Source organism: Somniosus microcephalus, chromosome 21 (assembly GCF_052327205.1).
Source record: "Somniosus microcephalus isolate GS21.2 chromosome 21, FLI_Smic_1.0, whole genome shotgun sequence".
Taxonomy (NCBI): Eukaryota; Metazoa; Chordata; class Chondrichthyes; order Squaliformes; family Somniosidae; genus Somniosus; species Somniosus microcephalus.
In genome coordinates this window covers 73,162,383-73,176,851 of record NC_141007.1, presented here as the reverse complement: position 1 = coordinate 73,176,851, position 14,469 = coordinate 73,162,383, and the positions used below count along the sequence as shown (strand labels likewise).

Genomic DNA, 14,469 nt, shown 5'->3' with positions numbered 1-14,469 from the left:
TGATGTTGTTTGCCTGCTAACCAGCATGATATTTTTAAAGCAAGCTCTGCAACATTAGTTAACCACTCAAATGAACTGTTTGACCCTACACTGTCCTTTTGTTTATCCAGGAGGTGTGGTATTTTCTTACATATCACAACATTGACCATGTAAAATCAGGATAATTCACTTCTATGTAGGCTGGGATTCTTATGGATAATTGTGCTTTCAACATTTTCAGAGCAAAATACAATGAGCTGCCATTGCGTTTGAGTTACTCAAGTTGATATGGTGAGATAATGCAAGGTGGAAGGAGGCTCGTGTGGAGCATAAACCTGTTGGGCCAAATGGCCTATTTCTGTGCTGTAAGTACTATGCAAGAAGTTTAAGAAATCCTACAGGAAGGATATTGGAGTCATAGAATGGCTAGTGAACATTCACTAAAAGGAAACCAGGAGTAGGCCATTATTGTTAAGAAAGGAAGAATAATTGGGGCTTTTTTCACTAGAACGGCAAAGTAGTTAACAGATGTTGTTTTCTACATGATGAAATGTTTTGAAAGGGTAACTAGTGAAGCATTGCTTCTACAGCTTGTAGAGATAGAGATATAGAAAGAGAGATAATAGTTATAAATATAATACACATATATCTCACAAAGGAGAAGAACATGGAATGCGCTACAAGGCAGAGACTAGGAGGGCAATTTTAACCTAATTCACGTAGAGAAATGGGGCGGGATTGGGTTGGACGTCTGTTTAATACTTCACCCGATTTTAACGCTATATTGAAGTCAATGGAAAGTAAAATAGGGCGGGGTGTAAAACATGCATCCGACTTAAGCTCAACCAGTTCCTGCTGGGCAGGTTAGGTTAAAATGACCCTACGGACAGATTTTTGTCTTCACCATCTGGGCAGAGTGCCGGGGGGGGGGCGGGAATCAGACAGGGAGGATCGCACGCCATTAACAGAGCCCACCCGATAATATCTCTCTTTAAATTAATGGAAGGAAAATCAGGCAGGCTCCATTACACGTGTAATCCTCCCGGATCGATTTTCCTTTCTGTGCTCTGCCCAGGAGATACTTTATCTCCTGACAGTAAAGACAAAATACACCCGATAAACATCATTTAAAAAGGAATTGAGTAAGTTTTTGAAAAGAGGAGAGAGTAGATAGCTCTGGTAAAGAGCTCACACTTGCATAGACATGACTAGCCTTTGCTGTAATATACATGATTCTCTGATTAGGGCTGTTTTTCATTTGCCAACACGGATAGTAAATGTAATTCCATATACTGTATTATGTCGCAACAAAGGTAAAATACACTCCTCCAGATAAAACATTCATAACTTTTCAACCAAACATACATTAGTGTGTCCAGGTCAACTATTCAATCAATCAATCAATCAAGAAAAATCACTGATGGAGCTCTTCAAGACCGAGATCATAAGCTGGGGTGTGAGCTTTTACTTGTAGTTTGGGGGGGGGGGGGGGTTGCTACTGCAAGGTACTTTTCAGCAAATGGATAAATTCAGGGACACCGCCCTAAGGAGTCCTTCCATCAGAAGCTGAGAAATGCCCTTGCGTAATGGAGCACATGTAATGTGGACTGATGATGACTGTTGCTTTTCCCAATATTCTGTCAGTTGCATAGAGCACTTGGGAGTATAATCAAGAAAAGCAATTCTATTCAGCAATGAGATTGCACAGAGTAGCATTGCCAAATATCCATGTAAAGCCATTTCCAGTCTGCTTTTATGTTGGCATGCAATATGAGAAATGACTTCATGTTATACCTGGTACATAAAGGACTCTCTCCTTTATGTAGTGTCAGAAAATCACATTTTAATACAAGAAATCTTACCCTTCTTTGCCAACATCGCCTACTTTATATCCTTCTCCCAAAGGCTCCTTTCCCAGTTTGGTCAGGTTCATTTTAGTTTCCAAGGTCATTAGAAATGATCCATTGTAAGAAATCTCCAGATCAATCCATAGTCCTGTAGAAAAATAAATGATCTGGCTGAGTAACTGTCCAGGGAATTGCAGAGCTAAAACCGCACCCAAAGCCTCTCTTTTCAATCTTTTCAGCTACTTACAATGTGTAATTATTTAGATAAGAGCTAACAGAAATAAGACCGTTAATTACAAGTACTTACAACATGATGAATGAAAGCCACCACATTATTTTTTCATATGAGTTTAGCAATCAGAAATGTGCAATGTATGGACCAGACTTGCACAAGAATCTGTTTCCACCAAGGCTGGCAATAGGAATGGCAACAGGGACATGCACCCTGCTTCAATCATGCCACAATGAAGCCAGTTATTATGCAGCCAATTTAAGTTTATAGCTCCACAAACTGTTTCTGGTCAATTGGAAACAAATAAGGATGTGACATTACTAGTTAATGCTATTCCCGTAGCTCAATGCAGAGACCTATTGGGCTTCAGAATCAACAGAGCTGCTGCAGACAATACCAATGGTGATCACAATCCCACAACTGTCTCTTAAAAATTAAATTACAGGATTAATAACATTTTGCTTTTATGCAACACCTTTAGCAGTTAAAAAAAGGCTCAAGACTCTTTACAAATAAAAAGACCAAATCATGGAGCAAGAGATGGGTTGAGAAAAAGCTTTTAAAGGAGCCAAAGGGTTTCACAGAGAGTTCCAAAGAGTGGAGCCAAGGTTGCTGTAGGCTGGGTTCTCGGACTAGCCTTTTATACATCCCCTCTTCCTTTTCTAATGGGACACAAAAGTCCAGTCGGAGGACCAAAGGGTTCAGTATGGATCAGGTGGCTGCACTTTGGACAAGAGGTTTATGGAGGGCGGAGGATGAGAGACCAGAAAGGACAGCATTGGAATAAATCAAGTCTCGAAGTGACAAAAGCTTGAATAATGGTTTCAGCAGTGGAAGGCCTGACAGGCAATGTTGCACAAGTGGAAAAAAAAACAGACAAGGTGCCCACTCCTGAGGACTACCCAGTAATCTTTGCAGTAAGTGCATGCTGGGCAAGAACAGTGCTGGGGTCAACTCTAATAGTTCTTAAACAAATAGTATGTGAACACTTGCTGCCTATGTGAACACTTGCTGCCTATGTTCATATGTAAAGATCAATTGGAGTACTGAAGAGCCATTATAGCTATGGAACCATTCCCCACTGCAATTTATCATTTTGAGAAAAGGAGGAAAAAATGTATAGATGAATTCAAGAAGTGGGGCACAAGAGTTCAGTGTGTGTCGCACATGTGCAGTTGAGCCAATCCTAGCTATGCAACCACGATTGACAATTGGAATATCTCAACAACTTTTTTAAATTTGTTTTTATGGGATGTGGGCGTCACTGGCAAGGCCAGCATTTATTGCCCATTAGGTGGTGGTGAGCCGCCGCCTTGAACCGCTGCAGTCCGTGTGGTGAAGGTACTCCCACGGTGCGGTTAGGTAGGGAGTTTCAGGATTTTGACCCAGCGACGATGAAGGATCGGTGATATACTTCTAACTCAGGATGATGTGTGACTTGGAGGGGAACTTGGAGGTGGTGCTGTTCCCATGCGCCTGCTGCCCTTGTCCTTCTAGGTGGAAGAGGTCGCGGGTTTGGGAGGTGCTGCCGAAGAAGCCTTGGCGAGTTGCTGCAGTGCATCTTGTAGATGGTACACATTGCAGCCACGGTGCGCCGGTGGTGGAGGGAGTGAGTGTTTAAGGTGGTAGAGGGGGTGCCAATCAAGCGGGCTGCTTTGTCCTGGATGGTGTCGAGCTTCTTCCGTGTTGTTGGAGCTGCACTCATCCAGGCTTGTAGAGAGTACTCCATCACACTCCTTACTTGTGCCTTGTAGATGGTGGAAAGGCTTTGGGGAGTCAGGAGGCGAGACACTCGCCACAGAATATCTAGCCTCTGACCTGCTCTTGTTGCCACAGTATTTATGTGGCTGGTCCAGTTAAGTTTCTGGTCAATGGTGGCCCCCAGGATGTTGATGGTGGGGGATTCGGTGATGGTAATGCCATTGAATGTCAAGGGGCGGTGTTTAGACACTCTCTTGTTGGAGATAGTCATTGCCTGGCACTTCTGTGGCGTGAATGTTACCTGCCACTTATCAGCCCAAGCCTGAACTTCATCCAGGTCTTGTTGCATGTGGGCATGGGCTGCTTCATTATCTGAGGAGTTGTGAATGGCACTGAACACTGTGCAGTCATCAGCAAACATCCCCATTTCTGACCTAATGTTGGAGGGAAGGTCATTGATGAAGCAGCTGAAGATGGTTGGGCCTAGGACATTGCCCTGAGGAACTCCTGCAGCGATGTCCTGGGGCTGTGATGATTGACTTTCAAATCACCGCAACCATCTTCCTTTGTGCTAGGTATGACTCCAGCCAGTGGAGAGTTTTCCCCGATTCCCACTGACTTCAGCTTTACTAGGGCTCCTTCATGTCGCACTCGGTCATATGCTGCCTTGATGTCAAGGGCAATCACTCTCACCTCTGGAATTCAGCTCCTTTGTCCATGTTTGGACCAAGGCTGTAATGTGGTCGGCAGCCGAGTGGTCCTGGCAGAACCCAAACTGAGCATTAGTGAGCAGGTTATTGGTGAGTAAGTGCCGCTTGATAGCACGGTCGATAACACCTTCCATCACTTTACTGGTGATTGAGAGTAGGCTGATGGGGCGGCAATTGGCCGGATTGGATTTGTCCTGCTTTTTGTGGACAGGACACAACTGGGCAGTTTTCCACATTGTCTGATAGATGCCAGTGTTGTAGCTGTACTGGAACAGCTTGGCTAGAGGCGCAGCTAGTTCTGGAGCACAAGTCTTCAGCACGATAGCCGGGATGTTGTCAGGGCCAATAGCCTTTGCTGTAGCCAGTTCGCTCAGCCGATTCTTGATATCATGTGGAGTGAATCGAATTGGCTGAAGACTGGCTTCTGTGATGGTGGGGACTTCAGGAGGAGGCCGATATGGATCATCCACTCGGCACTTCTGGCTGAAAATGGTTGCAAATGCTTCAGCCTCGTCTTTTACACTCACGTGCTAGGCTCCAACATCATGGATATTCATGGAGCCTCCTCCTCCCCCCATTAGTTGTTTAATGGTCCACCACTATTCACGACTGGATGTGACAGGACTGCAGAGCTTTGATCTGATCTGTTGATTGTGGGATCGCTTAGCCCTGTCTATAGCATGCTGCTTCTGCTTTTTAGCATGCATGTAGTCCTGTGTTGCAGCTTCCCCAGGTTGGCACTGCATTTTTAGGTATGCCTGATGCTGCTCTTGACATGCTCTTCTACACTCCTTATTGAACCAGGGTTGGTCCCCTGGCTTGATGGTAATGGTAGAGTAAGGGATACGCCAGGCCATGAGGTTACAGATTGTGGTGGAATACAATTCTGCTGCTGCTGATGGCCCACAGCGCCTCATGGATGCCCAGTTTTGAGCTGCTAGATCTGTTCTAAATCTATCACATTTAGCACGGTGGTAGCGCCACACAACACGATGGAGGGTGTCCACAGTGTGAAGACGGGACTGTGTCTCCACAATGACTGTGCGGTGGTCACTGCTACCAATACTGTCATCGACAGATGCATCTGTGACAGGTAGGTTGGTGAGGACAAGGTCTAGTAGGTTTTTCCCCTCGTGTTGGTTCTCTCACCACCTGTCGCAGGCCCGGACTGGCAGTTATGTCCTTCAGGACTCAGCCAGCTCGATCAGTAGTGGTGCTACCGAGCCACTCTTGGTGATGGACATTGAAGTCCCCCACCCAGAGTACATTCTGCGCCCTTGCTACTCTCAGTGCTTCTTCCAAGTGGTGTTCAACATGGCGGAGTATTGATTCATCAGCTGAGGGAGGGCGGTAGGTGGTAATCAGCAGGGGTTTCCTTGCCCATGCTTGACCTGAAGCCATGAGACTTCATGGGGTCCGGAGTCAATGTTGAGGACTCCCAGGGCCACTCCTTCCAGACGGTATACCACGATGTTGCCACCCCCCGATAGGTCAATCCTGCCTGTGGGACAGGAGATACCCAGGGATGGTGATGGAGGAGTTTGGGACTTTGGCTGAAAGGTATGATTCTGTGAGTATGACTATGTCAGGCTGTTGCTTGACTAGTCTGTGGGACAGCTCTCCCAATTTTGGCACAAGTCCCCAGATGTTGGTGAGGAGGACTTTACAGGGTTGACTGGGCTGGGTGTGCCGTTGCCATGTCCGTAGCTGGTGCCGAGGTCGATGCCGGGTGGTCCATCCAGTTTCATTTTTATTATTTTGTTTCGTAGCGGTTTGTTACAACTGAGTGGCTTGCTCGGCCATTTCAGAGGACAATTAAGAGTCAACCACATTGCTGTGGGTCTGGAGTCACATGTAGGCCAGACCAGGTAAGGACAGATTTCCTTCCCTAAAGGACATTAGTGAACCAGGTGGATTTTTATGACAATCCGATAGTTTTATGGTTAACATTACTGATACTAGTAATTGTGGTAAACCACTGTTAACCTGTACATGCCTGTGTGGTAAACCACTGTTAACCCTGTACAAGTCCAGGCATGTCTCAGCCCCTGGCTCCACCCCTAAGCCCGGGTATAAAGGTGACTCACCACCCTTCCCCCGGGAGCTCTTAAGATGGATTCACTAGCAGAGGCATGCTCTAGTTCTTAGTCAATAAAAGCCTACTTCATTTAAGTCCATCTCGTAGTCTTTGGTATTGTTGATAGCGCATCAGTAATTATTCCAGATTTATTTAATTAACTGAATTCAAATTCCCCATTTGCCGTGGTGGGATTTGAACTCACGTCTCTGGATCAATAGCCCAGTGACACTACCACTACGCTGCCATTCCCGATTGATCTGTACCTTGAACAGATGACGACATTTTTCAGAAGACTCAAGTTACATTTCATTAATATTGTGCAAAGCATGGATTGCACTTTGTATAAACAGCTGTGAAACCTCAATTTATGTGAATCTCTCAAAGTGTACCTAGCCTCTAGCCCTTTACCAAAGCTACAACAAATTTCATAGTGACATACAATATGTAACACTAGGGCAGAAATTCCGATTCCTACGGGTGTGTACTCACCCGTAGGGACATCGGAAATGCCGGTTTCAGGCATGTGCTGGAAACCGGCATTTCCGATCTGTCAAGAATCCTCTTGACAGATCCTCCGGCTGCCCAGGAGAAGGGTCCCTGCGGGCGGAGAGTTCCGCTTTTTGGAGATCCTCCGCCCGCAACAAACACGTACAATTCTTGCGCCTGGTAAAAGCAGGCGTAAGGCCTGCTTTTACCAGGATAAGAGTTCCAAAAAATTTTTTACCACTGATTTATCATTTAAAAATACTTTACTTTAAAGAAAGGGAAGTTTATTTTTAGCCCCGTTAGAAAGTTTAATTATTTTTTCAAAAATTTAAATTGTTTAAAAGTTAATTTATGTAATTTCAAGTCATTTAAAAAATGTGATTTTTTAAAAATTTATTTGAAGTTTTATGATTTTTTGGGGGTGATCTCCATTCATATATTTGGCAGGCTGAGTTCCGCTGCTGGGCCTCTCCAAACTGCCGGTGTGCAGGGCCCACGTATCCCAGAGGCGCAGGTAGTTCGCAGCGTCCCTGGGATCACTTTAAAGGTAAGTTTATTTTTTAGCTCCGCCAGCGGGAGGTCTGCGACCGGAAAATCTGGGCCATTATATTTAGATTTTCCTCAAACATTTCAGAAACTACCATACTACACACTTCAGCACTACAAAAATCTCTTAAATTCACAATTTAAAAGATACTGGCCTAGAAATTGGGTTGGGGCACCAAAGTGGCGCAAAAGTCGGCGGAGCGCAGGATTTAGCACGGCGATCGGAGTGATACCGATCGCCAGAAATTCAGTTTCAGTGCCCCTCGAGGGACACGGGGCGAGGCTCGAGGCGCTCCGCGTCCCTCTTAGGGCACTGAAACTGATTATCGCAGCGCAACGTGCCGCAGCGCCACGGCACGCTGCGGTACTGCAGGCCTTCCTCCCACTGTTAAGGGGGAGGTGCCTGCAACAGCGCGATCCCCGATCGAGAGTGCCGGCAAATGAGCCCGTCACCAAGGAGAAGTGCCGGGCTGTCGGGAAACAGCCGGCAATGCTGCGGGGGGGTGGGGGGAGAAGAGCTGGGGACGGAGGTGCTGGCAGGCGGCCGCCGAAAAAGCGTCCGCCCCGCACCTCCACCTTAACTTGCGCCGCTGCTGGCACAGTAAGGCCCCGTGAACCGGGCACAGGTAGCGAGTGGCGCAACTGCGGCGTTTGCTGCCAAATATCGCGAACGGGGCACGAATGGGGCGCTGCGCACACCGATAACGTCATCGGTGGCGGCGCAGCGCAAATGCCTAACGCCACCATTAGCGCCCCTACTGAATATCGCCGCAGACGCAGCCAGTGGCGCTACAGCCACTGACTGCCTCTTTAGGCGCTACTAGCTGGCGCTACTCACCCAATTTCTCCCCTACTGACTTTTAGATATTACTCAATCTAGTTTAATGTGTCGCAATGCAGTTGCTAATGTTATTGGGGAGGTAAATTGGTGATGGAAATTGAGTATTTTTTCTGGTCTGATGCTCCCAAGTACATGTGACACGTGTTAGATGTGGAGTAAAATTCCCACTGCTCTGTTCCAATAATGCACCAAAAGAGTGGTCCTTATTGCACCAGTGATTTCCATTTTCTACACCAGATTACCCTTATGGCCTTTCTGAATGAGACTAAAAATTTACTCTCGGATCTTTACAATATGAAAAATACATGAACAAAGACAGAAGAACTCAATTCTGATTGCAAAACAGATTAATGTAATATAAATACTTTGATTAATATCGATCACAGATTTCTGGATCGACATCATGCAATATTTCAGTTTAATTTGAATTTAGAATAACTGACATCAAAGACCAGTGAAGAAGACCATGATGAATTTTAACCTGCTTACCTTGGTGATTAACAGAAGGCTTTGAAGCTTTACATATTCTCGGCATAGCAACTCCCATATCGAGTTCAGTCAAGGTCAGTTCATTCATAAAATATGGCAGCTGAAACGTGAAGATGTAGTCAAATTTTGAGAAGCTCTATAATTTTGATATAATCACAAAACTAAATTCCCCCCCACCCCGAGAAACTGTTGATCTTTCCAACATAAATTAAAAGATTTTGAAAACTACGCTAAATACCACCTTCTCAACAAAAATGGAATACACAGAAAGCAAAGGCATGAGTTTCAGGTGAAATCAATATTTTGGACTACAATGGCCCACCTTTGAATCCCGCACCAAGAGACTGAAACTTGGGTACTCTAAATAGGAGCATTCATTCAGCTTTTGGTTTGGCCACTAGATGTGTCCTCAGCGTCCATGTTTAGTCTTCGAAGCAAGGAAAAATTGTGGCAGCACATTAATCTGACTCAAATTCAGAGGGTTTCCTGTGAAATATTAGCAAACACGAAACTAGGTGGGATTGCAAGTTGTGAGGAGGATGCAAAAAGGCTTCAAGACGATTTAGACAAGTTGAGCGAGTGGGCAAATACATGACAGATGCAGTATAACGTGGATAAATGTGAAGTTATCCACTTCAGTAGGAAAAACAGAATATTATTTAAATGGTGATAGATTGGGAAATGTTGATATACAAAAGGGACCTGGGTGTCCTTGTACACCAGTCACTGAAAACAAACATGCAGGCGCAGCAAGCAGTTAGGAAGGCAAATGGTATGTTGGCCTTCATTGCAAGAGGATTTGAGTACAGGAGCAAGGATGTCTTACTACAGTTATACAGGGCCTTGGTGAGACCACACCTGGAGTACTGTGTGCAGTTTTGGTCTCCTTACCCAAGAAAGGATATATTTGCCATAGAGGGAGTGCAATGAAGGTTCACCAGACTGATTCCTGGAATGGCAGGACTGTCGTATGAGGAGAGATTGGGTCGACTAGGCCTGTATTCACTAGAGTTTAGAAGAATGAGAGGGGATCTCATTTTAACGTATAAAATTCTGACAGGGCTAGACAGACCGGATGCAGGGAGGATGTTTCCCCTGGCTGGGGGGTCTAGAACGAGGGGTCACAGTCTCAGGATACGAGGTAAGGCATTTAGGACTGAGATGAGGAGAAATTTCTTCAGAGGGTGGTGAACCTGTGGAATTCTCTACCACAGAAGGCTGTGGAGGCCAAGTCACTGAATATATTTAAAGAGGAGATAGATAGATTTCTAGACACAAAAGGCATCAAGGGGTATGGGGAGAGAGTGGGAATATGGTATTGAGATAGAGGATCAGCGATGATCATACTGAATGGCGGAGCAGGCTCGAGGGGCCAATGGCCGACTCCTGCTCCTATTTTTCTATGTTTCTATATCCATAGTCCATACCATTTAGCCTCCAAGCTAAAGAAAACAAACATTCAGGAAAGGAATGAAAGGACAGAGTGGAGGGGACTTTTGCTGAAATGCAAAACCACAAGTGAAAAATATTTCAATTCTCCAGCACTGCTCTTGCTCACTTTTCCCTTGTACTTAATGCCTGAAAAAATACACTTACATGTTTGAAAGTACTAAACCAGGCTTGTATGTAATTATTGTTTCCTCCTCTTTAAGCAACACTACTTTGCCCATGCTTTGTCTTCAAAACCAGCTCTGTTTAGGCACCAAAAAATATTTCAACGGCAAACAGCCATTCATTACACTTACACTTGCCTACAGACTGTCTATGGGCTTTCGCACTGGAACTTTGTCATTAGAAATCCAAAACAGCATGCCACCCTGTACAGGGAATTTGGGATCTGTGTAAACAGGGCAAGTAACTGTGTATCTCCTTAATCAGATTCAAGAATCCTTCTGAGACAGAGTCTAAGTCAGAATAGTTAATTCATTGCCAAATCAGGTACAGAAGGCAAAATAGAGAGGGAAAGAAAGATGGGATTGAGAGCGATAAGAGACAAAGAAAAAGCTTTTTTTTAATTTAAATTTTTAAAAAAATCTCCAGGAATGAGATTTCATACTAGTAAAAGTTAATTTGCAGTGCCAGAGGGGATTTTTGGCAGTAATTAAGATTTATCATAGTCAAAAATTTGTTTACACTTGAATGGACAAGCACCAACTTTTTCTGCCGTGTTTAGTGGATATCTATCACATAAGTACCCCAACTTCACACTCTTCCATATAGTTGAATGCTGTTATAGATACTGTTATAGCAAAGCAACTCGGACAGCAACTTCCTGATTTCCGTGTTTAACTGTGCATGTGCGGTCGCTGGAAGTTGCTGTCCGATTTACTCGAATAACGGTGGCGCCAATTGCCTCACATTTTTATTGCAAAATCCGGGCCATTATATTTAATGAAAAATAAAAAGGTTAATTTGATATGCACTTAACAAATTATAATACATCCATGCTTAACCTCTCATTGATTGATGATGGGAGAAGGAAGAATATATTCAGTCCTATACATACCAGCCAACTTTGGTTCCAAAACTACCTTTGTGAATCATTTGACCTTTTTTGTCAAGCCCGTTTTATTCCCCAACAATGTGCCGTAATCCTAACCTTGAAAATGTATTCCCTGCTGCACACCAATGCGATTAATATTTTCACTATCAGCTACACTTATGATCTATGAGCAAGACTGTAAATTTAATGAAATTCTAAGTACATTTCTGCTATGAAGTCACATCAACTAGGAAGTGGACTAATACCGCTCTGCCTAAATTTGGTTACAACCAGAAGGGATTTGTAAGTTACATTCAAAATACATATTCTAGCAGAAGCAGGCAATGATGAGAGCACAGAGGGCAGCTGTGGAAAGTATTAATATCACTAGTTCACAGGAGAGGGGACTGGAGGGTGGAAGTAAAAACACATCAGAGGCAGAGGCAGCTTTAAACTGCAACAGGCCATTACCATGTCATTCCTGATGTACAAGTGTGTTGAGGTTGTTATTGGATGCTAAATAGAAAAATCATTCCATCACCAGAACCAACATCCCTTACCTTAAGCACAAATATTCACCAAGTTGCAAAATTAAAAAGCCAGATCACATTAAATATTGTTTTTTTCTGTCTCCTTAGCATCTCCATAAACTAAAGTTCAAGAATGTCATTTAAGAATACAGAATTCTCAAAGTAGTACAAGGTTTATAATTTTTTAACTATTATTTGGAATTATGAATGATTTAATACCAATACTTAGTAAGTGCATTTAATAAGGTAAAAACTTTTCCATTCCTCAAAGCTATACAAAGATGTACGTCATTATTTTCAAGTTACTTTCCCTACAACAAAAGGTCGAGAGGTAAACAACACCCAAATCGTTCTGCCAAAGAGCATTACTGTCTAGCTCTTGGAAAAATAAATGCAGAATACCCCTATATTCTTGCAGCCATCAGTTAGAAAAGTAAAGGGGCAATGAAGCCCAGCCTTTGGCAATGTACTGGACGGATCTCAGAGATAAGTGAAATGCTGAACTTGGCAAGGTAGGGGAAAGAGCTTCAAGATTTTTGTTTGCATCTCATTACACTGGTAGAAGATGCCAAAGCAGAAAAGTTGCTGCATTAAACTAAGATTTGCTTCCTAATTGATACAAAGGAGTATTCTTTTAGACTGCATTTATCCATTAAAAAATTCAGTGCATGTCAGCATCAATTTGTATAAGTTACAGACTTATTGGTTTAATTAAAAACTCTAAATTCCACCCCCTTGTGTACAGAGCATTTGGCTACATACATCACAGCATTTAAAAAAAGAGAAATTTATCTGAAGTGCTTTGAAAAGTTTTGATATGAAAAACACAAAAATAAATGCAGAACATACACGAACCATCTGGGCAGCATGGGCAAAGTGCCAGTTGAGAAGGGCATCTGAATTTACTGCCCTCCAAAAGGAGTTGAAGCATTTGCACCAGTGTTACCAAGCCACCCTTAAATGTGTCATTTTTTCCATAAAGAAAATTTAAACTCAATAGTTTTAGATTTGAACACAGTATTACAATGTCTCGTTCCACTCCATCTACACTGAAAAGATGTTTCAAAAATTAGTATCTTCCACTCAAGCCTTTTAATGCTTTAGAAATATTCACATCCTTTTGCCATCTGACAGGATAGTGTCAGTTTTTTCTACTACTTTAGTTAAATACATGTTAAACTATTATAAACCTCATTGCAAGGACTTTGTTTTAATACAAAAATCATAACAGGTACTTAATTCCATTCTCTTCCCTGGCTTCGTGCTCAGGCTGAATCCAGAGTGCACAACCTGGGTGTCTTGTTTCACCAAGCTGAGCTTCAAACTGCACCTCCTAGCCACCAAGAATGCCTGTTTGATTCTCGATCACCTGCATCCACCCTTACTGCTACCACTGCTGAAACCCTTATTCAGTCTATCACCTCTAGGTTTGATTACTTTTTTTCCCCCCCACACAAAGGGTAGTAAAAATCTGGAATTCTCCCCCAAAAGGCTGTGGATGCAGCAACAATTGGAGCTTTCAAGACAGAGATGGATAGATTTTTGTTAGGTATCAAGGGATATGGAGCAAAGGCGGGTAAATGGAGTTGAGGTACAGATCAGCCATGATCTAATTGAATTGGGTGCTACCAAAGAATATTTAAGCTACTTTTTTTTGGAGGAAAAATAAAACGACGATGCTTAGGAACACCTGGAATGTTCAGAGCGGCAAGTACTCACCCAGAGTATTTTAATCTCTGGAAACTTGTGAACACGGTCTTCCTGTTTCTCTTCGAAAAAAACTAAATGGTTAATGCTTGAAATCTGAAATTTCCCATATTTTTAAAATAATACTGGCAAAATTGCAAGGGTGCCATTTGGAAAGGGGAATCAGCATTCATTTCATGTGACTAAGTTCATAAAGCACCAAGAGGTGTTAGCATATTTTCTACAACATTTCAAACTGCTGGTCTTATTGTTAAAGAATTAAAGTACTTGGTTAATGTAACTCATTCACTGGTCTTGCAGGTTACCATCATTGCAGTTAATGTTTGATGACCATTTACCTATTCATACACCCTGACAAATATCCACAAATAGCAGAACCTCATCATATTAATGCAATCCAGACACAACATAGTTAGTAGTGTGGAAATTTGGTAGCTCTGCAGATGCAAGTTCAATTTTTGAATGTCCTTGCAATGAGGTTTATAATAGTTTAACATGTACAGGTAGACTATCCTTTATCCGAACTTCCGAAAACCGAAAATCTCAAAACCGAAAGTTTTTTCGTTCAGCGTAAGTCGTGCGCACGACATGACCAGAGTGGCGCACGACTTACGCTGAGCAGGGCAGAGGGTCACAAGAGTTCCCTCCTGGGTAGGAGATTGCAGACCGAGCTGGGCAGTGTGAAGGAGGTACCGGGAGAGTGAACCCAACAATACAGCGGCCGGTCCGATAGCTGCAGCAGCCCGCCCGATATTCTTTTCTCCCCCCCAACCCGCCCGATATTCTTTTCTCTCCACCCCGCCCCCCCCCCCCACCCCATCCGATATTCTTTTCTCCCG

General features: G+C 43.5%; 1 protein-coding gene across 7 annotated transcripts in view; it reads right to left on the bottom strand.

The window, feature by feature from the left end:
* tex2 (testis expressed 2) overlaps nt 1-14,469 on the bottom strand; it is a 128,210-nt gene that overhangs the window by 12,592 nt on the left and 101,149 nt on the right. For all 7 annotated transcript variants that reach the window (XM_085963934.1, XM_085963936.1, XM_085963933.1 and 4 more), the window contains 2 exons: nt 8,912-9,011; nt 1,842-1,974 (listed from right to left, as the gene is read on the bottom strand). In XM_085963934.1, coding sequence (XP_085820060.1) covers nt 1,842-1,974; nt 8,912-9,011 — 233 coding nt within the window. The remainder of the gene's footprint in view (nt 1-1,841; nt 1,975-8,911; nt 9,012-14,469) is intronic.